The 25,386-nt window shown below is 36.1% G+C and overlaps 2 protein-coding genes and 1 pseudogene across 2 annotated transcripts; 2 read left to right on the top strand and 1 right to left on the bottom strand.

Annotated features, from left to right (window-relative positions):
• Positions 1–3,573: 3,573 nt before the first annotated feature.
• On the top strand, positions 3,574–6,733 carry LOC142172699 (protein LYK5-like; annotated as a pseudogene).
• Positions 6,734–18,724: 11,991 nt separating this feature from the next.
• LOC107829881 (lysM domain receptor-like kinase 4) lies at positions 18,725–20,719 on the top strand. Its single transcript, XM_075236370.1, has one exon. The coding sequence runs from the start codon at positions 18,725–18,727 to the stop codon at positions 20,717–20,719; it is 1,995 nt and encodes a 664-aa protein (XP_075092471.1).
• A 1,164-nt stretch (positions 20,720–21,883) lies between these two features.
• LOC142172977 (alpha carbonic anhydrase 7-like) lies at positions 21,884–24,699 on the bottom strand. The gene is made up of 5 exons (XM_075237292.1): positions 23,683–24,699; positions 23,467–23,569; positions 22,881–23,048; positions 22,724–22,777; positions 21,884–22,162 (listed from the first exon to the last, which is right to left on the bottom strand). Exons 1-5 carry the CDS (start codon positions 23,868–23,870, stop codon positions 22,079–22,081), a joined length of 597 nt encoding a protein of 198 aa, XP_075093393.1. The 5' UTR covers positions 23,871–24,699; the 3' UTR covers positions 21,884–22,078.
• Between the last annotated feature and the right edge of the window lie 687 nt (positions 24,700–25,386).

Here is a 25,386-nt window from a genome sequence, read left to right on the forward strand (position 1 = left end):
CTTTAGCCACAAATCGTGCTTTGTATCTCTCCACATCTCAATCAACATTCTTCTTTGTCTTGTATAACCATTTTACTCCAATTGCTCGATGACCCTTGGGAAGAGTTGTTAACTCTCAAATGTTCTTCTTCTCTATTGAATTGATCTCCTCCTCTATGGCTTGTCTCCACTTTTTGTTTGTAACAGCTTCATGAAAGTTCATTGGTTCAGTATCAGCAAAGAGACAACATAAAAAATCAAAATTAGTAACTTTTTCTGCGTTCTCATAGAGCTCTTGAATACTCTTCGTCCTTTGCGGCTGTTCATTTGAACTTTCTTGAGAAGAAGGAGATGCAACATTGGTTGGAGAAAGAGGCAGTGTTCTATCATGCATAGGCTCCACGGTCTCTAGTTCTTCTTCATCACCAAAGTATGGAAGAAAATCATATGAAGTTTCTTCCTGAGCTTCCTAATTTTATGCCAATTCTTCATCAAATTCAACATCGCGACTTTCCACCACTTTGCCCCTACTTTGGTTGTATAACTTGTAGCCTTTTGAACTCGTATCATAGCCAATAGATACATGCTTGATACTTCAATTGTCAAGGTTTGCTCTCCCTTGCTGTAGTATATGAGCATAGACTATGCTCCCAAAGATTCTCAAGTGCTTAACACTTGGCTTTCTTCCACTCCATACTTCTTGAAGGGTTTGATCTCTAACATTTCTTGTTGGAAACCTGTTGTTCAAATAACCTGCAAAGAAACAACTTTAGCCCAAAATTCCTTGGGCAAACTTTTAGATTTCAACATATATTTAGCCATATTAAGAATCGTTTGATTCTTTCTCTCTGCTACTCCATTTTGTTGGGGTGAATAAGGTACCGTTAGAGGGAGAGGAATTCCATGAGACTCACAGAAGTCATTAAATTCTTTTGAAGTGAATTCTCTTCCTCTATCGGACCTTAAAGCTTTTATTTCATAGCCACTTACTTTCTCCACGTGTACTTTAAAAATTTTAAAAGTAGCAAAAACTTCAGATTTTTGGTTTAAGAAATAAACCCAAGTCTTTCTGCTAAAGTCATCAATGAAAAGCAAAAAGTATTTACTATTACCAAAGGAAGGTAGATTGATTGGTCCACACACATCAGTGTGAATAAGCTGGAGCGGCTTGGTTGATCTTGATATGGCCTCCTTTGTTAAACTTCTCTTTGCATGTTTTTGAAGAAGACAAGTTTCACACAATTGATTGGGATGGTTGATTGATGGTATCCCATGCACTATGTTCTTTTCTATTATTAATTTGAATGCTTCATAATTCAAGTGCCCGAATCGCATGTGCCAATACCATGATTCATATTGCACATTAGCCTTCAAACACTTTGCATCAATTGTTTTAAGATTCAGAGAAAATAATCTATTCTTTTCCATATGCACTTTAGCAATTATAATTCCACTTGAATCTCTAAGCCAAAGATGCATATTTTTCATGTGGATGTCATATTCCTTTTCAAGAAGTTGGCCCAAACTCAAAATATTACTTTTTAATTTTGGCACATAATAAACATCTTGAATTAGATTGTGACTACCATCTTTACAGGAGATCAAAATTGTACATATCCTTTCGATTTAAATATTTGGTGTATCTCCAAAGGACACATCACCTCTCACCGTCTAATTAATCTCCACAAACTTCTCTTTTCATCCACACATATGATTGCTTGCTCCATTGTCCAACTACCACGAGCTACAATCATCCCTATCTTTTTCCTTGAGTGCCAACAACAATGTTGACTCATCTTCTTCTTTCTTGTTCTCAACCAGGTTAGCTTTCTCTTCAACATAACGACGACATTCCCAAGAGTAATGGCCAAATTTGTGACAATTATAACACTCAATTTTTTATTTGTCATACATTTGTCCATTATTTTCTTGATTGTAGCCACCTCCTCTTCCTCCTCTTTGTCCACGACCACGACCTCTGAATGTTGGTGGATTTTAACTTCATTATTGAAGTTGTTATCATTACTTCTTCCTCTTCCATGAACGCCACGGCCTCGTCCCCTTCCATTCCCTCGATACCTGTTCTCACCTCCATAATCCTTGAAGGATGCCTGAGTTTTAAGAAGTTGCTCCAATAGCACTTCTTGTCACCTTTTGATCTTTTCTTCGTGGGCCTATAAAGAACCCTCCAATTGTTCTACCATCATAGAGTCTAAATTTTTAGACCTTTCAATAGCACACATCACAAAATCAAATTTAGGTGTTAAAGTACGAAGAATCTTTTCTACCACACGGACATCTTCTATGTCCTTCTCGTATCTTCTTAATTAATTCACAACAACCTTCACTTTTGAACAATAATTTGAAATGCATTCGGATTTTTTCATTTTTAAAACTTCAAAATCAGCCCTTAGAGTTTGAAGTTTTATCTTCCTCACCTTGTGAACTCCTTGAAGAGAATTTTGTAAAATCTCCCAAGCTTCCTTTGAGGTGGTAGAATTTGTCACCTTCTCAAACATGGCATCATCCAAACATTAGTGGATGAGCGTGAGGGCTTTTTGATCATTCTTCTTTGTCTATACCAAGACATCTTTTTTATTTTGAGGTAGAGTTTGCTCATTATCGGATTTTGCATAATCTCTATCTATAATTTCTCACACATTTTGGGAGTCAAAAATTTCTTTCATATGTAGACCATTTCTCATAATTATCTTTTGTGAGACGGGGGTATTGAAAAGATAACGGACTATTATTTGCCATGGCTCTGATACCACGTTGTTAGAAAAGTAATAATAATCCCGCCCAGGAATAATACACACTATAAATAACAATAACACAAGAGATTAACAAAGACACCAAATTTTTAACGGGGTAAAATACAATACCCAACAGAGTAATATTACCACTATAATATTACAATTTAGTAATGTCTAGAGACTACTATAACTTCGAAAGAAATAACACTCTTTATTTAAATATCTCACAAAAATATTACTCGCACTCACTATTTATCTCACAGACTATGATATGTGGATTACTCTCTCGAACTTTTAGTACTTCTCTTTACTTTTTGGTGTGTTTGAAGAAGTGAGAGAGCTCCTCCTTTTATAGTAGAACATAACTTTGGGCTCCAAGTGTGCTACAGGAGAATTTTAATTCTCCTCCACAACTTTGCATACTTTGGCTCCAAGTAAAATCTTCCGCCAAGCTTCTCTACCAAACTAAATTCACAAGTAAAATAGGCACAGGGTTATTGCCAACTATTGCTGACCAATGGGATGGATCCCAAATTTTAACATAAACTTTGAAGCATAAAGTAAATCTTCAAGAAAGAAGCATCGATAAGAAGAGAGGAAAAGGAAAAGCAATAAACGAAATCTTAAAGGCAAGGTTATACTTATGTTTCATGTTCCATTTCTCAGAAAATGGCATATCCTCGGCCGTGATTAAATCAGAGGGTTTTACTCGAACGAATCGATCCAACCAGCCTCGATCTCGATCCTCGTCTATGCTTGAAAATGGGGCCTTAGTGGCCCAACGGGCAAGTTTTATTAATCCCCCTGGACAAAGTCGGGGACTGTACAGACGCATGAGATGATCGATGGTGAAGGCACATTTCTCGATTTTGCTTATGAAGAAGCGGAGAAGAATTACTATCCTCCAGAGAGAAGGATGAATTTGATCGAGGGTCATCTCGTACCTCTTAAAGAAGGCGATGATGACCGGGTCCAAAGGGCCCAATGCGAAGGGATAAGTGTAAACATTAGTAATCGATTCCTCAGGCGTAGGCACCACAACATGCTTACCGACCCAATTGCAATCTTCATTGACCTTAGAGAAGAGACCGTCGGTGATCGAGCATATATATCTCGAGGCCGGCTCGCACCGACCCGGTACAAAAGAGGTTTTCTCGACCATGAAATCAGCACCGATCGGGCACCCCGCAGGAATGTACATCTTCAAAGAGGGCTCCAACGTCTTTTCCTCAGTAACAGCAGATGGAACATTTTCCTATTCAGCCGGTCGCAGGGCAGAGGGAGCTTCTTTTTAAGGAACAAACTTTAAGGTTATCGCCAATTTTTTTGGAAAGTTATGAGAAAAGAGAAAGTTAAAAGATATGCTTGATAATTTGGGATGAAGAACAGAAGTTCTTATAAAGAGATTTTAGAGTAATCAGAAAATTGATATTTGGGGATATAGAAATTTCTAATGTATGAGGGCAGAGGTTTTGAAGTCAAGTTTAAATGAGATAATGAGGAGGTATTTATAGTTTGCAAACGATGGTTCAAAACCTGTAATGGTCGGCCAGCAATTGATGCACATTTAATGCCATTACGTGACTGACGAGACGTTTCGTAAGTTTTGTCATTTCTGGCGCGAAGTATCGAGACAAAGATCGAGGGCTCATATCATTTCTCGTTGTTTACTCTCCGAAAAATGAGGGGACTATCTGTATACGGTCGATACCGGGTTTATCTATAGCGTGACAAGATCGGGACTAAAACGTGATGGATTGAAGATTGATCCCAGGTTCCATCGAACTAAGGTACGAAGTTAAAACATACGTCTTCAAAGTTCATTGAGCCCGTAACTCCGAAACCGATCCCGACTCCGAATAAGCTCAAGAAAACATTATCGGACCAAAACGAAAGGATGAAATATCCACAACCGGTCAGATATCACGGCGGGAATCTCGGCACGTATCAATGAGAAACTGATTAATTAGCAAATCATAAGATTCCTTACCTTTTATATATTAGGAATCCCCTACTATATAAAGGGGATTTAATTATTTATAACACACATTGTAATAGGCATCCAAAAGCAATATACTATTGTTATTAGTTCTTATTATCTTATCTTTCTATTCCGGCATCGATTAAGGCACTTTTGACCCGAGGGTGACCAACCTTCACGGCCAAGATTGCCCAGCTTTTATGGTTTGCATTTACTTTTCTATCATTAATTTCAATATTAATTTGATTTTCTCAATTTCTATCAAGTTAGATCACGTATCCTTAAAACCGCATATAAATTCATATGTTATCCAATTTTGAGGGTAAACAAGTATATACCTATACTTGTACAAAGGGTTCTTGTTAAACATTCTTGATCTATAGAGCTAACCAAGATTTCACAACAATCTTTGATGTTTCTTACTTGTTTGGGGTTTGCTCCTGATAGACTTCTCACATTAAACAACGCCACTTCGTCGTCGCAGATTCTTGAAATTGGTAGAGAGGTAATTGTTACAATTCAATGTTCTTGTTTAGGTGAAACCTTTCAAGCTAATATTAGCTACCATGCACCTACAAATACAAAATTCAATGACGTTGCTTGTGGAATTTTTAAAGGTTTAGTTAAGTCTATTACACTTTTGGATGAAAATATTTCCAAAAAACAATATTTCTAAAGTCGGTTATGATATCAGAGCTGGTACAGAGTTGCTTGTGCCTTTGAAATGTGAATGTCCTGATAAAGTTTTTGATGTCGGATTAAAGTACCTTGTCACATACCCTTTTATTTCAGGAGATGATACAGAAAAGTAAGTGAAAAATTCAATATTTTTGTTGTAGATATATGGGGTGCTAACCATTTATGTTTTAATCTCAGTGCAGTTTCAAATACAAAATTTTTAGTTCCCATAAAAGGAGGACCATCTATTAATTTTATAATTCACGATTCTGACCAACCTACTCCTGGTTTTTTTACCAACGCAAATGATAGAAAAATCATCCAAAATCCTGAAACTAAGGAAACTCTACATTGTTGTTTTAGTTGTTGGTTTTTTTTCTGTTTGCTGCAACTTTAGCTGCTTGTGGTTTAAATATAAGGGCCATAAGGAAATTCAAGGCAGCGAAAAATCGTTCTTCGATACATAAAAGCTCTGTTACTTCAGGTTCAACACCAAGAAATTCCCCTCCAATGACTACCAGAAGTTCTACAAATTTATGCGTATCACCTGATTTACTTGCAGGAATAAAGTACTCTTTGGGGGAGTACAACATAGATGAATTGAAAAGAGCGACAGATAATTTTAGTGAAGGAACTAAGATAAAACAAGTAATTGATGTACACTCAAGAATCAATCATGTTAATATTGTTAAGCTTCGAGGTGTTTGTTATGGTGAGGATGACATTTCAGGATCTTATCTTGTGTTTGAATATCCATCAAATGGAACATTAAGGGATTGTTTGTCAAACTCCTTAGCTTCTCTTAGTTGGAATAGAAGAACTCAAATTGCCTTTGACATTGCCACGGGGCTACATTACTTGCACTTTTGCAGTATTCCACCGAATACACACATGAACATAATTAGCAAAAAAATCTTCTTGGCTTCGAATTGGATGGCAAAATTAGCTATTTTTGAAGCAAAAGCTATCATTGGAACGACGAAGGAAATTGGAAGTATTGGATGTCTCGGGGGCTGGATTGCCCCTGTGTATCTAGTACATGGCTCAGTGTCTGAAAAATGAACATTTTTGCATTTGGGGTAGTATTACTCGAGCTCATATAAGGAAAAGAAGATGTAGATGGAAGCTTTTTTGGGATTCAATTACATTTTTGAGAGGGGGAGCTAATGAAGGAGGATGCTTTGAACAATTGAAATTTTTTATTGATCCAAACCTTATGGATTACCCTTTAACAGAAGCATTATGTTTAGCTGTTTTAGCTAAAGCTTGTATTGAAGACGATCCTCTTCATAGGCCATCTATGAATGATATAATTAAAATTCTTTCTAGAATAGTATGACTTTCTTTAGCCGAGGGTCGATAAGGACTTCACAAGGTAGGTGTAAGGTTTATGTATACACTATCTTCCTCCGAACCCCATATGTGGAAATAGACTGGATATGTTGTTGTTGTTTCCAGAATGGTATGATTTCAGAAACATATTCCATTCTTTATGCAATGTTAGTTATCATCAATTAATTGTACTTGCCTCAGTCACATATTAATGTCTCTTTGTAGTTACATTTTCACTTGATCTATGAATTCTTTCTTTCAATTTGTATTCTTTTTAATGAATCCTACTTCCTTTCCATCACTAAGGTCCAGTACTGATTATATATTCATTGATTATCTTTATAGTATTTGTTGAATTATTCTTGTTTTTCAACATGCAATTACAGAAAATGAAGCTCTGCCTAAATAGCTACTATAACTAGCAATATTTACAACTAACTAACTGATTTAATTAATCAACTAACTAGCTACAATGTATAACTATCCCCATCTAGTGTCCAGCTCAGCATTAGTGCACTGTAGTGCATCTATATAATTCTTTTACACCCTTCCTCAAGCTAGGAGAGATGAAGATATTCTTTATTCCTAACTTGGATAGAAGATAACAGTGTTGAGCAATAGGAAATCCCTTAGTCAAGATGTCAGCCTGTTGTTTTTATGATGGCACATAGAGGGTGTCCACCATACCTTGATGAGCCTTCTCCCGAATGAAGTGACAATCAATATAGATATGCTTAGTCCGCTCGTGGAACACAGGATTAGTAGCAATCTGTATGACAGACTTGCTGTCACTACGCATTGGAATAGGCAGATGTAAGGAAACTCCCAATTCTTTGTATACACCTATGAGCCAAACAATCTCTGCAACAATGGTTGCAAGACTCCTGTATTCAGCTTCAGCTGAGCTTCTAGAAATGGTTGCCTGCTTATTGGTCCTCCAAGAAATGAGAGAGTCTCCAAATTTGATCAAGTATCCAGTTACTGACTTTCTGGTATTGGGACAGAAGGCCCAATATGCATCACAAAAGGCCTGAAGTGTAGAAGAGCTGTGAGATGACATGAGGATACCAAGGCCAGGGGCCTGTTTGACATATCTCACTACCCTAATTGCTGATTCCGTGTGAGAGGCTTTAGGAACATGCATAAATTGGCTCAGACATTGCACAACAAAAGCAATGTCTGGCCTAGTAATGGTCAAGTAAAGTAGTGTACCTATAAATCTTTGATAGCTGCTAGGATCCTCTAGTGGTTGATCAGAGGATGAGCCAACATGAGCATCGAATTCACTATTGGTAAGCTTCTGGTTCAACTCCACCGGTGCACCAATTGATCGAAAACCTGCTAACCCCATGTCTGAGATTAATTCCAGAGAATATTTGTGTTGGTGCATCAGAATACCTTCATTACTTCTGGAAAATTCTATCCCCAAAAAATATCTAAATTCACCTAGATCCTTGATCTTGAAATTGTTCTGCAGAACATCCTTTGTGACATTGATTAGCTCAAGATCATTTCCAGTAATTAATAGATCATCAACATAAAGGAGAATCATTACCAACTTGCTGACTGATTTTTTGGTGAGCAAAGAATAGTCCAAATGACTCTGTGTATAACCAACACCAGTCAATGCTGAGATCAACTTGATGTTCCATTGCTTGGATGCTTGTTTAAGCCCATAGAGGGACTTGCGTAACCTTCAAACTTTATGTTTACCAGCCTCAGAACTGAAACCTTGAGGAAGATCCATGTATACCTACTCACGTAAATCACCTTGCAAGAAAGCAATAAACATCCATTTGATGTAAGGTCCAACCTTTAGCTGCAGCTAAAGAAACAACTCCTCTAACAGTGACCATTTTAACAACATGAGAGAAAGTTTCTTGACAATTAATTCCATCCTTTTGATTGTAGCCCTTGGCCACTAGCCTTTCTTTAAATCTTTCTACTTCACCATTTGCCTTATACTTGATCTTGTATATCCATTTACATCCTATGATCTTCTACTTTTTAGGTAGTGCTACAACTTCCCATGTCTTATTTTATTCTAATGGCCATATCTCAACTTTCATTGCCTCTATCCACTTGCTATCTTTGGCAGCCTCCTGATATGATCTGGGCTCAATGATGCTTGAGACATAGTCCACAAAGTTCTGATAAGGCTTGGACAGATGATCATAGCTGACCACTACTAATAGGATAAAGGCATATGTGCCACTGTCTTTACCTTGCCTTGAGTTACATAGTCCTTGAGCCAGATGGGAGGCTTACTGACTCTCCCTGATTGCCTGACAGCATTCTGTATGGGCTCCTTATTAACAAGTTGCTCTTGAGAAATGAAAGTTGAAGACTGAACATGTGTATCTTGAGTTGGTGAAAGAGAGTCTGCCCTGGGCAAGACATCCTGATGTTGCACTTATTGCTCAATGGGATCAATGATGAACATGTCTACCTCCATCTTAGGTTCCCTCAATACATGTGATTGTTTTCCTAAATTAAATAACAAGTCGTCTGGGCTGGAAGGAACAATTTCTATAGGGGTTAGTGTAGGTATGTGATGCAGAGAACTATCAAACAAATTAATAAGAGGACTCAGATATTGGAAAGGGTAGATGTCCTCATGAAATGTGACATCTCTACTAACAAAAATAGATTTGTTAGCTATATCATACTGCTTATACCTGTTTTGATTTGCACCATATCCTAGTAAAATAAATTTGATTGCCCTTAGGGAAAATTTATCCTTCTTTCTGACATCTGTGGCATACCAGAGATATCCTATAACTCTCATGTGCTGCAAAGAAGGTGCTTTCCCATAGACAATATCATAAGAAGACTTGTTGTCCAGTACTACATATGGCAACCTATTAACAATCTACACATCCCCAATGATGCATTGACCCCAAAATCTGATAGGTAAGTGTCCCTGAATTCTTATTGCTCTAGCTATTTCTAATATATGTCTGTGCCATCGCTCGACCACTCTATTTTGTTGTGGAGTGTAAGTGCAGGAGCATTGATGAACAATTATATTGACAAATTACTACAATTGGAGTGGAAGAATTCTGAACCATTGTCAGATCTAAACACCTTAATTTTCTGACCAAATTAAGTAGCCACCAACACAATAAAATCCTTCAATAAAACCACAACATTAGATTTAAGGTGCAGAAAATGAACCCAAGTCCATCTAGAGTAGTCATCAACCAATATAAGAAAATACCCCATTCCATTATGTGTTGGCACCTTATAAGAGCCTTATACATCCACATGTAAGAGAGCAAACATACTATCTGCGTTGCTACTACTAATTGGGAATGGAACTCTTGTTTGTCTTGCTAAAGAACATACTTCACAATGAGTAATACAAAACTTATCACTATTCTAAAAAGTAGTGAACTTCCTAAGAACAGACATGGGAACATGACCCATTCTCTTGTGCTAGAGTTCTGTAGGTACACTGCTTATTGCTGTTATAGACTTCATATTTTCAAATTGGACTGTCATATTTTGTTAACACAGAACGTATAGCCCATCTACCTCTCTACTAATATCCTTTACCCTCCTAGTGAAGAGATCCTGAAACACATAAAAACTAGGAAAAAATATGATGTAACAATTTAGATCTCTTGTCACTTTTGATACAAATATGAGATTGAACTTAAAAGTTGGAACACACAACACATCTTTGAGGACTTCACCTTCTGTCAATGAGCAATTTCTAATCTGAGACACCTGCTGAATCACCAGTTGAAAGTTTCACCTATGCCAGAATTTGCAACTGCATAATTAGTAACTGATACACCAGTGTTCAACGTGGATTTTTCACCAACCATGTGGTTAGTTTCCCCAAAATCCACAATCCATTTCAAGTTAGTTAATGTCAAAAATAAAGGTTTACCTGCTAAGCTTACACTTGTATCAGATATGTTTGCCTTCTTTAACATGGTTAAGATTTGACTGTATTGTTCCTTAGTGAAGAATGGTACTACTAGTGTATTCATGTGACCAACTGACTGCTAACCATAATCTCCCCCTACATTCACCAAGTTGACCTTTTTTCCTTTGAAATCAACTCGATATCCTATCACCTTATAGCAGTTCTCTTTTGTCTGACCTTTGATCTGACAAACCTCACATTTCATCAGCTTGAAGCAATTGTCACTGTTGTGTCCTTTCATGTTACAATAGTCAAAGTACATATTGTAATTTTTTCTATTCCCCTATCCCATTCATGTGCCTCATTTTGTTGTGAATAAGGCTGTTGGTTCAGTACCATTTCCCCCTAAATTTAGCATTCCAGAAGTTACTTTCTGACTCTCATCGTGCACCAACATAGCATATGCTTGATTTACACTAGGAGTTGGTATCATCATGTTTGACTCCTTACTTGGCTATATGAATCATTAAGTCCCAATAGGAACTGTAGTAACCCCTGGTTTCAGAGATGAACCACATACTCCTTAGATTCATCACAATTATAAGAAGTAAAAGCAATAATTGAATCCATTTCATCCCAAAGGTCTTTTATTTTTGAGTAGTAGACAGAAATAGGTGAAACACCTTGTTTTAGTGTACAAATTGCTCGAAGCAAATGATAGATTCTTGTCAAGTTAACTTTGTCAAATCTTTCCTGAAGATCATTCCATACATGAAATGCATTTGAACTATAGAGAATTCCACTGAGTAAATTTGCACTTACATTGCTCGTAAGCCAGAAATCACCATTGCATTACAGCGATTCCACTGTTTCACCAGATCTCCTCTATAATCTTCACGTCACACTGAGCCATCTATGAAATATAGCATGTTCTTCACTAGCAAAGCTACTTTCATGGATCAACTCCACAACGAGTAGTTCTCCATTCCGACCAGCTGAATTCCAATTTGAACGACGCCAGGAGTGTCGCCGGCACCAAGGAATAAAGGGTGATTGTGGTCAATCACCATCGAGCTACCTCCAGTGACTCCGCTTAAAGTATCACTCATATTTTCAGTAACTATCTTTTTAATCGCTATTGAATTTGAAAAATAGGGTTTGCTTGCTACACTATCTCTGAATTCCTCGTTTTTCACTGTCAATTTTGTGAAAAATCCCTCAATCTAGTAGCTAGTTAGTTCTGATACCATGTTAAGTTGGCCGATTATCATCCAAGATTTAAGAGATTAGGAGCAGAAGAAGAATGAAGATAGAGCAAGGAGAAATCGACAGCTTCTAGAATAATATGATCAACATGCAATTACAGAAAATGAAGCTCTGCCTAAATAGCTATTGTATCTAGCAATATATACAACTAACTAACCGACTTAATTAATCAACTAACTAGCTACAATGTACAACTGTCCCTAGCTAGTGTCCAACTCAACAATAGTGCACTGTAGTGCATCTATGTAATTCCTTTACACGTATCATTTGTGAGATTATAATGGGTATATATGTTGTTGTTAAATTATTCTTGTCAAACTTTTTCACCTTCAGGTTAAGGTTTAAATGTTTAAATTAAATAATCCTAATATCGTAGCCAAGAAAATAGATTAAATATTCTGCTAGCATCATATAAAAAATAGTAGTCCGGTGCACTAAATTCCCGTTATATATGCGCGGGTCCGGGGAAGGGTCGGACCAGAAAGATCTATTGTACGCAGCCTTACCTTGCATTTTTGCAAGAGGCTGTTTCCACGGCTCGACCAGTGACCTCCTGGTCACATGACAACAACTTTACCGCGAATGCTCCCCTTCTCTATCAGCATATAGCCGTAAAAAATTCGTACGTTCTCAGTGTAGATAAGTTAAAACATTAGAGCGTATTAGTTTATTTATTTTAATTTGTGACGGAGACATCTGATTTTTGTAATAGTACAAATTATGCTCTATGTATGCTAGCTTCAACAACGATAAAGAAATTTTCTAATCCAGTTTTGGAAGGAACAAATGGACTATCTGTTGAACATATGCATGACTAGTAGAATCTATATTGTGCTTTGCCAATTGTTTGACATAATCTTGTCCAATAGTTAATTACTCGTTGCCTTACTCTAATTAATGAATCTTTCCTACATCTGTTGCTTTTGTGGGGTTAGTAGAATAAAAAATAAAGACAAATATGTCGAAGACTGAAAATGAGAGGCCTACTGGTACAAAGAACAAGTGCAACTAATTTATTTTGCTACAATTCAATAAATAATAAATAGAACCAAGAAATACACTATATTGTGGAAAGAATTCCGACCATGTTATGAAAATACATGGATGATAACGGCCATTAACGGGATAAGGCCATTTCTAGCTCATATACTGAACTCAATTTTATTGTATATAAACAAAATCATTGTGACAGTAACTATAAATATGGTAAGTTACGTCTAAGATTGTACGTAGAATCATTTTTATTATTCTTTAGGATTATTTGGTCAATAGAGTCGGATCGGTTGTTTGTTTGCTGTTTGGACTGGTCTTGAATTTGTTTCAGATTCCTGCAAAAAAAAAAAAATTATGATCAAATAAAGAATTAGCACCCAAGGCACCAAATATGAGTCATTTTGACAAATTTTGAAATATTTGACGTTTTAGACAATTAGTAAGAGTTTACCTTTTTTTTCCACTTCAATTTTACATTTACTACTCCAATTAATGGAGTATTAATTAAGTGTGACGTATAAAACAAAAACTAAAAAGTTATTTAATTTAATCGAATATTTTTATGATTAAGGATAATCATATATTTCTTAAAGGGTTTGCCAAAATCTTAAAATGTTACTAAAAAATATGGACCGAAGGTGAAGTGTAGCAACTTACGTCATGAACAGCCTCGCGGATTAGTTTCATTTGCTCTCTTGTAACAGTCCTCACCTAAGAAAATATAAAGCAAACGAAATTGAATATTAAACTTCAAATTGATAGTGGCAAAAAGAATAATCACAGCATAGATAGAACGCTAGAGTTTTTAAATTACCTTTCTTACAATAGTCGAGACAACATCTTGAGTGCAAGGAGGAACAGTCAAGGAGCCAATATATCTGTAATATTTTCTGCTACATAACTTCACTTGTTTTGGATCAATAACTCCAATATTTCTTTCCACACCTTTTGTATGGGCTAGAGCCTTTAAATCATCCTCGATCTGTAACAAGAGATAGAGGCGGAAACATAATTTAAAGTTTATGCGTTTTGAATTTGCAATCGAACCAATAGCTCGTTAGTTACTGGGTTCGCAATTAAGTATTAATACATATTTAATGAATTTTCTAGTACAAATATATCGTCTAAGCAAAAAGTTACTAGGTTCGTCCGAACTGGTTCAAGATAATGAAATCAGTAGGGAATATGAACGAACCCACTTGAACTAACACATCTTCAATCACTCCTTCAGGATGAGCAAGGGAGCGATCAACCAACTGTAAGATTACTGTTGTTGGGCGCGGCTCACCCAACCCCAACTATCTGAACACAGATAGCAACATCAAATTGATGCTCACTCCAAGATCACAAAACGTTCGCCTAACTGCATGTTTACCAATTGAGATTTGGATAATGAAACTACCTGGATCCTTCAATTTCTAAGGTAGCTTGCTTTGAATTCTTGAGCCACATTCCTCAGTGAGTGCCACAGTCTCGAACTCGGCCAACATCCTTTTATTGGCCACTACGTCCTTGATGTATTTTGCATATTTGGATACTTCTTGCAGGATGTCTACCAGTGGAATATTAATTTGCACCTGCTTCAAAATATTGAGAAACTTTTTATACGCGACACTATCCTTCAATTTCTGCAATCTTTGAGGGAACCGAGGTGATGGCCTCTCAACCAATGGTGGGGTTTGCTTAGCCACCGCCTCTTCGGCTGGCTTCTATGACTCTTTTGATTTTTCTGATTCTGACAATATAGTGGCCGGATTCTAATTAAAGGTTACTTGTTTTATCTTTTTCAACTGGACTTCTTCTAACTGTCTCCCATTCCTTAATGACACAACATTAATAGATGCCTTAGGATTAGCCTTAGTATCGTTGGAAAGAGCTCCAATTGGTCGAGTATTTTGGGAACTAGCAAGTTGTCCCATTTGTCGCTCCAAATTTCTCATTGTTGCGGCTTGGGCCTGCTGGTCAGCCATCACTTTCTTCATCATGCTGTGTGGGCTTGCTGCTTAGCCATCAACTTCTTCATCAGTTCCTCAATGTGACTTGTTGAGTTTGCATTTCGCTCAACTTGAGGTGGTCTATATTGTTGTTGAGGTGCTTGTGGTCAATATTAATTCTTAGCACCTTGGTTTTCACCCCAAGAGAAGTTTTGGTGGTTCCTCCAGTTAGGATTGTAGGTGTTCCCATACTGGTTTGTCTGGACCCTAATTGCATTACCCACAAAATAAATAGACTCTGGATTAACTGGGTATAAGTCGCTCGTATGACCCTCGCCACATACTTCTCAAAACAATTGAACCTATTGCACTGGTTGAGTTTGTTGCTTGTTAATAACCAAGGTCATTTGATTGACTTGGTTGGTCAATGTGGAAATCTGCACTGATAATGCCGAGACGACATCTAAATCGAGAACCCTACAGATTTTTGCAATTTGTGTCTGCCCATCTCTCCTTGCCAATCAGGATTGCTTTTGGAGAATTTGTTCAATAACGCATATATCTCATCAAAGCTTTTCTCCAACACTTGACCTCCAGCTGTAGCATCTACCACAATCTTTGTCTCAGGATATAGCCCTTCTATGAATGTGTGAGCTAACACTTCATTTGTCTGATTGTGATGAGGACAGTCTCTTAGCAACCCCTTAAACCTATCCCTAGCTGAGTATAAAGACTCCCCCGATTTCTATTTGAATGCGACTATCTCACTTATGATCTTTGCACTTTTGCCTGAAGGAAAGAACCTTGCCAGGTCATTCCATGATGTAATAGAATTAGCTGGTTCTGCCTTCGGCCATCACTTTGCTTCGTCCAACAGAGAGAACGGGAAAAGTGTGAGCCTCACATAGTCTGGAATGACTCCGTTAGTGATGTAAGTATCACTAATCTCCAAGAAATTCAAGATATCTGTTGTGGATCCTCGTGTGGAAGACCCATTAACTGCCTATTCGCATGAGGTAGCTGGATCATGCTTTATTTTAGCTTAAAGTGCTCAGTGATTCTGGGATTCACAATGCTAGAGGTAACATTAGCAATGCTGGGCATAGCCATCTCCTGAACAACCATACGTTGCTCCTCTTCCATGTTCACAGGAAATTGAACAAGTGCATGAAGATTATTTGTATCATTTACTTCCCTCAACCTCCTATGAAATGTTCTCTCAGGTTCGGGATCAAATCCTTAAAGTCTGTCCTGGCTTCTGACCCTGCGCATTCAATCAAAGTTCCTGAGATCAGAGTAACAATCAAGTAATGTTAGACTTGACGAAATAAACAATGAAAGCAAAAACTAGAGAGTAGTCAATATTCAAGTCCCCGTCAATGGTGCCAAAAACTTGTTGCTCCCAAATGCACATGCAAGTGTACGCAGTTGTGCAAGTAATAAAATGATAAGTCGAGTGTCGAACCCACAGAGACTTGTATCAAGTATCCACTAAATTCACCAAGATTGTTATTCAGACGAGCCAACTTGAGTTCAAGAGTTTAATTATACTAAACTATAATTCTAAGTAGTAACTAAATTATCAAGCAACAAAACAGTTGTTGTGTATTCAGTAGAGACAAATATTCCAGGGTTGTGATCGATTCACCAATCCTATTATGTTCTAGTTAACTCTCCCCTTCATACAATTCACTCGTGGTTGCTAATTAATCGAACAATTGCTCTCATAGCCTTCTTTCGAAGTGCTACTCGCTTATTCAAAATAGATTAACGCCTATATTCCTATGAAATCAATCTATTAAGAACGCATTAAGATTAAGATATTTAATTAAGTATGGTGACTAGGTATATTCCTATCCTAACCACAAATCTGCCTCCCTCCCAGAGTTAAGATAGTGCTCTCTTTAATTCTTCTCTAATCTAAACATGGCTTTCCCAAGCATAGCATAGATAGGAAATAGAACCTAACTGTTGGACAGAAAATTAAGCAATTAATCACAAAATTGAAGAAACAACCATATATTGGTGAATTATAATCAAGGTTAAGTCGACATTAAATATCAATATCCATGGCTAAATCACAACCCCAGAACTATGGGTTTTAGCCACTCTTGATAGTATCAAACAAATTCATAAGTGTTGGATAATTAAAAATACTAAGAAACGATGAAGAAATCTGAGATATCCTTGCTCCGGGATGTTCCTCATGTGTCTCTAGGTCTAACGTGTGTCCAAAGTTCAGAAAATAACGTTTTCCATGTATTTATACCAAGTAGGGTCGGACCAAGACAAAATCTCCTTTTCCTAGCTGAAATAGGAAAACTTGGAAACTTATTGCTTTTCATGCGTTGCCCAGTGCGTCGCACTAATGCTTTTTCATGTCAGACCACAAAAAACCCAACCTCTGAACTTTAGAGATTTCTGACAAAACTTTGCATAATGCATCGCACAGCGCCTCGCACTAGTGCATTTCTTCAGCAGTTGCTTCTTCCTTGAATTTTGACGTCCAGAATTAATTCTCGACCCCCGAAAACGATCCAGGCTTCAACCCTTGAGCTTTTACTCAAACTTCAAAGTTCCACATAGCTCGAATTAGTTCCAAAGTTCAGAAAATAATATTTTTCCATGTATTTATACCAAGTAGGGTCGGACCAAGACGAAATTTCCTTTTCCTAGACGAAATAGGAAAACTTGCAAACTTATTGCTTTTCATGCGTCGCCTAGTGCGTCTCACTAATGCCTTTTCCTGTCACACCACAAAAAATACAGTCTCTTAACTCTATAGATTTCTGACAAAACTTTGCATTAATGCGTCGCACAGTGCCTCGCAGTACCCCACACTAGTGCATTTCTTCAGCAGTTGCTTCTTCCTTGAATTTTGACGTTAAGAATTGATCCTCGACCACCGAACACGATCCCGACTTCATTCCTTGGGCTTTTACTCAGACTTTAAAGCTCCACATAGCTCGAATTAGTACCACAACATCTCCATAACTCAGAATCACTCCTACAAGGCATAAAACACACAATAAGTGAAAAACACTAGCGATTAAAGATTAAACACAATAAAGGTGCAGTAAATTAGAGTGCGATAAGCGACTAAAATACGCAATTATAGCCTACCATCAGAATCCCACATCGACAAAATACGGGAGAGATGCCGGCTATATAAGTAGACATGCCTTAGACTCTAGTGGCGCGATTTAAAGTCGTGCGGGCCTAGGCCCGAAGCGGACAATATCACTAGTAAGTTAGGTTGTTACATATGATATCTGAGTCACTCCGCATGCAACCTTGAACGGTGGTAGGGCAAATCCATGAGGGGGTGTATATGACACCCTAGGCGAATTCCATATCGATAAAATACGGGAGAGATGCTGGGTATATATATAGACATGTCTTAGACTCTACTGACGTGTTTTAAAGCTGCGCGAGCCTATTTCCAAAGCGGACAATATTACTAGTGGATTGGGCTGTTACATATGATTATTATCCCGAATCCATAAGGTTTAAATCCTAGCTCCGCCTCTGTTTCTGGTATTTCAACTTCACATAAGCTATATGGAGTTTAATACTGAAAGTTGAATGATGTATTAGTTATACATAAATTATCTTTATAATGCAAAGTTTTATACTGAAAACTGAATATTGTATAGGTTATACCGAATTATTGACTCGGATTATTGTATAAGGAAAGAGCTATGTCACTCTTATCAGCTAGAAACATATCCAGGCTCCATCACAAACGTCAGAAAATATTCCATCTTTTTTTTTTCGTCTACTTACCAATTACTAGTAGTCGTAGATAACAGTTGGATACAAAATGGCCGGCTGCTAATGTTGCCTTTCATATAAAAATTTCCATTACCAACTCAGTCACAATTTGTTATTACTATATAGAAAAGCAAAGGAAATGAATAAAAAATTAATGGTCATTCCTTTCATATACTTCACTGCTTGGCCTGCCATTAAATCTCATTGGACATATTTTCAATGCTTGAGCAGAATCCTTGAGCAGAATGCTTACCATCTAAATTTTAATTTGTATGTCATGAATTTTCAATGGCTTCTAGTAATTTGCATCTGCATTAGCTCAAGCTATGGCCAACAATTCTATGATTCAACCTCATGTTTTTCTAATATCAGTTCTCCAGGTACAAGATATACTTGTACTTCTCTAAATGATTCTTGTCAAACATTCTTGATCTATAGAACTAATCAAGATTTCACAACAATATCTGATGTTTCTTACTTGTTTGGTTTTTCTCCTGATGTACTACTCACCTTAAACAATGTCACTTCGTCGTCGCAGATTCTTGAAATTGGTAGAGAGGTAATTGTTCCAATTCAATGTTCTTGTTTAGGTGAATCCTTTCAAGCTAATATTAGCTACCGTTCACCTACAAACACAAAATTCGACGACGTTGCTTGTGGAGTTTTTGAAGGTTTAGTTAAATCCATTACACTTTTGGAGGAAAATATTTCCAAGAAAACCAATATTTCTGATGTCAATTATGATATCAAAGCTGGTACAGAGTTGCAAATGCCTTTGAAATGTGCATGTCCTGGTAAATTTTTTGATGTTGGATTAAAGTACCTTATCACATACCCTTTTATTTCAGGAGATGATACAGGAAAAGTAAGTGAAAAATTCAATATTTCTATTGAAGATATATGGGGTGCTAACCATTTAAGTTTTAATCCCACTGTATTTTCAAATACAACAATTTTAGTTCCCTTGAGAGGAGAACCCTCTATTAATTTCAGCATACATGATTCTGATTCTCCTACTCCTGGTTTTTTACCAACACAAATGGTAGAAAAATCATCCAAAAACCTGAAACTAAAGAAACTTTGCATTTCAGTGTCGGTTGTTGGTTTTTTCCTGTTTGCTGCAACTTTAGTTGCTTGTGGTTTATATATAAGGACCATAAGGAAATTCAAGGCAGAGAAAAATCGTTCTTCGATACATAAAAGCTTTGTTACTTCAGGTTCAACACCAAGAAATTCCCCTCCAACGACTACTAGAAGTTCCACGAATTCGTGCTTATCACCTGATTTACTTGCAGGAATAAAGTACTCTTTGGGGGAGTACAACATAGATGAATTGAAAAGAGCGACGGATAATTTTAGTGAAGGAACTATGATAAGTGACAATGTATACAAGGGTTGTGTTGATAATGCTGAAGTATTGATCAAGAAAATAAGATTTGAGGACACAAAACAAGTAATTGATGTACACTCAAGAATCAATCATGTCAATATTGTTAACCTTCGAGGTGTTTGTTATGGCAAGGATGACATTTCAGGATCTTATCTTGTGTTTGAATATTCATCAAATGGAACATTAAGGGATTGTTTGTCAAACTCCTTAGCTTCTCTTAGTTGGCATAAAAGAACTCAAATTGCCTTTGACATTGCCAGAGGGTTACATTACTTGCACTTTTGCACTATTCCACCTTATACACACATGAAGATAAATAGAAAAAATATCTTCTTGACTCCGAATTGGAGGGCAAAACTTGCTGTTTTTGGAGTGAAGGCTGTCATTGGAACGACGAAGAAAATTGGAAGTATTGAAAGTCTCGGGGGCTGGATTGCCCCCGAGCATCTAGTACATGGCTTAGTGTCTGAAAAAGTGGACATTTTTGCATTCGGGGTAGTATTAGTCGAGCTGATATCGGGAAAAGAAGATGTTTATGGGAATTTTTTGAGGTATTCAATTACATTTTTGAGAGGGGAAGCTAATGAAGGAGGATGCTTCGAACAGTTGAAATTTTTCATTGATCCATGCCTTAGGGAAGATTACCCTTTAGCAGAAGCATTATGTTTAGTTGTTTTAGCTAAAGCTTGTATTGAAGATGATCCTCTTCATAGGCCATCTATGGATGATATAATTAAAGTTCTTGCTAGAATGGTATGATTTTCTTTAGCCGAGGGTCTACATTTAGGCAAGGATCGATAGGGCCTCCACAAGGTAGGTGTAAGATCTGCGTACGTACTAGCTTCCACAGACCCCACATGTAGAAATACAATGAGTATGTTATTGTTGTTGCCAAAATGGTATGATTTCAGAAATATATTCCATTCATCACCATATGCAATGTTAGTTACATCAATTAATTGTACTTGCCCTAGTCAAATATTAATGTCTCTTTGTAGCTACAGTTTTCACTAGATCTATGAATTCTTGCTTTCAATTTTTATTCATTTTTATGAATCCAACTTCCTTTCCATCACTAAGGTACAGTAAGATAGTTCGCATCTTCAAAGACATGTCGTCTATTTCACCGAGCCTCTCTCCGAGACAGTGCGCATATCGTTATATCTTTCGTGTGGATCGAAACTTACCCGATAAATAATTTCGCTACCTTAGGATAATTATAGTTACGGCCGTCTTTCAGCGGAGTGACCTCCATTATTCCTAATATGATTTCTAATCAAGAAAGATGAAACACATGCAAAATCTTCCGTAACATTTCAAGGGAATGCTACTAATGGAACATATAGGAATAATAGGTCCTATTACTGAATATATATTCATTGATCGATCTTTATAGTGTTTGTTGAATTATTCTTGTCAAACATTTTCACTTTCAGATTAAGGTCTAAATTTCTAAATTAAATAACCCTAATATCATAGCCAAAAAAATAAAGTAAATAGACCTCTATGCATATGATAAGATATAGTAAAAATTATATTCCTTGCACTGTCAGTAATATAAGTTAAATCATCTGATTTTTGTAATAATGCAAATTATGCTTTGTTGAGCTTCAATAAAGACAAGGGAATTTTCTAATCCAGTTTTGGAAGGAACAAATGGCTATATATATCTGTTGGACATATGCATGACTCATAGAATCTTTATTGTGCTTTGCCAATTGTTTGACATAATCTTGTCCAATTGTTAATTATTTGTTGTCTTACTCTAATTAATGAACTTTTCCAACATTTGTTGCTTTTGTGTGGTTAGTAGAATGAGAAATAAAGACAAATATGTCAAAAAGACTGAAAACGAGAGGCATAATATTTACAAAGAACAAGCGCCATTAATTTATTTTGCTACAATCTAATAAATAATAAATAGAACAAAGAAATACACTATATTGTGGAAAAAATTCCGACCATGTTTTGAAAATACATGGAAAATAATAGTAGTTTACGGGATAAGGACATTCTTAGCTCATATACTGAACTCAATTTTATTGTATATAAACAAAATCATTGTGACAATAACTAGATATATGGTAAATTACTTCTGAGATTGTAGAGTCATTTTCATTATTCTTTAGGATCATTTGGCCGATAGAGTCGGATCGATCGTTTATTTGCTGCTTGGACTGGTCTTGAATTAGTTTCAGATTCCTGCAAAAGAAAAAAAAAATGTGATCAAATATAGAGATTAGCACCCATGGTACAACTAAATGAAGAATGATTGATAACAACAATTTACCAAATATTAGTCATTTTTACAAGATTGAAATATTTGATGCTTCAGAAAATAAGAAGTATTTACATTTATCAATCAATTTACCAAATATTAGTCATTTTTACAAGATTGTATTTGATGCTTCAGAAAATAAGAAGTATTTACATTTTTTTTTCAAATTTAAACTTACGCTCCTATTAGTGGAGTGTTAATTATCGTGACGTATAAAGGAGAATAAAGGGTGATTTAGTCGAATATTTTTATGAAGGGGAGCCTTAGTATAAATGGTAAAATTATTATTGCTATGTGACGAGGAGGTTACGGTTCGGGCCGTGAAAACAGTCTCTTGCAGAAATACAGGAGCTTAGTACACCGAGATATCATTCTTAATCGAATAGTTTTATGATTAAGGATAATCATATATTTCTTAAAGGGTTAGCCAAAATTTTAAAATGTAACAAAATAATATGGACTGAAGGTGAAGTGTAGCAACTTACGTCATGAACAGCCTCGCGAATTAGTTTCATTTGCTCTCTTGTAACAGTCCTCACCTGAGAAAATATAAAGCAAACGAAATTGAATATTAAACTTCAAATTGATAGTGGCAAAAAGAATAATCACAGCATAGATAGAACGCTAGAGTTTTTAAATTACCTTTCTTACAATAGTCCAGACAACATCTTGAGTGCAAGGAGGAACAGTCAAGGAGCCAATATATCTGTAATATTTTCTGCTACCTAACTTCACTTGTTTTGGATCAATAACTCCAATATTTCTTTCCACACCTTTTGTATGTGCTAGAGCCTTTAAATCATCCTCGATCTGTAACAAGAGATAGAGGCGGAAATAGGATTTAAAGTTTATGCGTTTTGAATTTGCAGTCGAACCCATAGCTCGTTAGTTACTGGGTTCGCAATTAAGTATTAATACATATTTAATGAATTTTCTAGTACAAATATATCGTCTAAGAAAAAAGTTACTAGGTTCGTCCGAACCCTTAGATAACACCCTCCCTCCGCCCCTGATCAGAGATCGACCATCATAATTTTTTCTTATATAATCTGGTCTATATTTTAATCTATTGTAGCAAATGCTTTATTTTTCAGTTACTAATACCATTTTTAATGAACATTACTGAAAATTATTTTCTCGTGACCTAATAATATAAAGATTATGTTACGCTATAGAAGTTAGTTTTTTCGGAATTAAGTTGTGTTTAGTGCGTGTATGTAATTAATACCATAGACAAGAAGGAATCAGCTCTTCCAATCTTGTACATAATTCCAACCACTGCAGTCTTTCCATCATTGCTTTCATGGACCAAATGAACTTCCAAATCGAACCTACAATTATTCATACACAATTTAGTCACTTTCTAAATATGGAAATTCAAGAATATAAACAAGGAAATAAAAAGGAAAGTATATGTAATTAATTTATATTATATAATAAGAACCTTCTTCCATTGATAGTATGTTCAGAAGGTGAGTGCCAATGAGCCTGATTGAGTTGATATTGAGTTCCATTTATCTTAATATGTCCAGCTCCACCTTCCCATCTTAACTTCATTAGTAAACAATTATTCATCAAATTATCATATAAGAAATGTATAAAGCAGAGCGAAAAGAAAAATATATAAATCATTCAGAACGTCTCCATATTTAATAAACCATAACGCCCCTCATGATTAATTCAAGGAATTAATACATTTATGGAGGTAACATTTCAGTTGACAAACTCTTGTAAAACTTATTCTAGGAAAGAAGAATGATTAAATTCAAAAAGTAAGTTGATGATTTATTTCCAGATGGTAGGTAAAATAGTAAATAACCACAGACAAAAATGATTGTATATTTGATTAATTTCATGTAGGTTAAGCAGTTGATAGAAAAGACCTAGTTCATCAGTAACCAAAAAAATAATCATTAAAATTTTGATACCATTTTAATAAAAAAAATTGAGTATTAAAGATTGATAATATGGCATCGAAATATATTGGTTAGAGCATGTAATATAATTAAAATTTTAGTTTTTGTAAGAAAAATAAGCGAGAAAATTCATTTTCTCCCTTTCTATGATACATGCTTCCTGTGGAAATACTTTCTTAACCAAATACCGGAAATAACTTCCTGATAATATGGGAAAATATTTTTTTAAAACAACTTACGTCATACCAAATAGTACAATACATGAACATGCGAAAACTTAAATATAACCGTGAAAGAATTATTTTTCAGAAAATTCTTAGGGAAACGTGCTACCGCTATCTTTCGGGTACGTACTGAATAACCTGCTCATTGTGCAATAGCTCGCAATCTACACAGAAAATGCAATTGTACTAGGGAAGCCCGGTGCAACAAGCTCTAACTGAGGAGGCTGATGGTGAGGGAAATCGATCTCAGATCTCCCCACGTGGGAAACCACTCAGCCAACGTACTCTTGCGAGCTAACCATGAAAGAATTAGGTCTCCTCTAAACGTGATGAGAATAAATGGAGTGAGACAAAAACTGTATTATTTTTGTTCTTATCATCATATCATGTCCTCTATTCAAAAGAGTAGAATTGGATGGTTTGTAGCTTCTATGAAGTCTTCCCAAATGAGATACAATTTCAACCCTCTCATTCAAAAGATCAATTGGAGATTGCAATTTTCCTGAATTACACATGCTCCATTCTGAGTGAATTTCACCCCAATGAGATGGCCCCTTCTCACTTTCTTCATCGTAAGTAAACTCACTTTCATCATCTGTAATAATTTCCAAAAAAAATAAAATTAACAGATCATAAGTTTCAAAAGTCAAAACACAAAAACCAAAGCCATATTCACTTAATAAAAATTGAGAGACATAAACTGAAACCTACCAACTTCATGAGATCTTGCAAGCAGTGCACTTGTGAGGAAAAGAAAAGAAAAGAACAAGATTTTGTTGGTTCTTGTAAGCGTTTCCATTTTTTTTATCCAACTATAGAAAAACTTGTGTTTTATTAAGGAAACTTTACCAATAGAAGGTTGCTTATAGAGAGGAATGAAGTATAGATTCTAAACTTGTACTTTGTTATGGAAACTTTACCAATGGAAGGTTGTTTATATAGAAGAATAAATTAAAGTAGCATTAGTGGAAATAGAAATGTGAAATTGACCAAGAAGATCTATAGCTG

This window comes from Nicotiana tabacum, chromosome 18, assembly GCF_000715075.1.
Source record: "Nicotiana tabacum cultivar K326 chromosome 18, ASM71507v2, whole genome shotgun sequence".
Classification (NCBI taxonomy): domain Eukaryota; kingdom Viridiplantae; phylum Streptophyta; class Magnoliopsida; order Solanales; family Solanaceae; genus Nicotiana; species Nicotiana tabacum.

Coding starts and splice junctions, on each gene's coding strand:
- LOC107829881 (XM_075236370.1), top strand. CDS start 18,725: ATGGTCATTCCTTTCATATACTTCACTGCTTGGCCTGCCATTAAATCT.
- LOC142172977 (XM_075237292.1), bottom strand. CDS start 23,870: ATGATTTATATATTTTTCTTTTCGCTCTGCTTTATACATTTCTTATAT. Junction 23,570..23,682: donor CATACTATCAATGGAAGAAG/GTTCTTATTATA, acceptor GAATAATTGTAG/GTTCGATTTGGAAGTTCATT. Junction 23,049..23,466: donor CTGATTCCTTCTTGTCTATG/GTATTAATTACA, acceptor CTCTTGTTACAG/ATCGAGGATGATTTAAAGGC.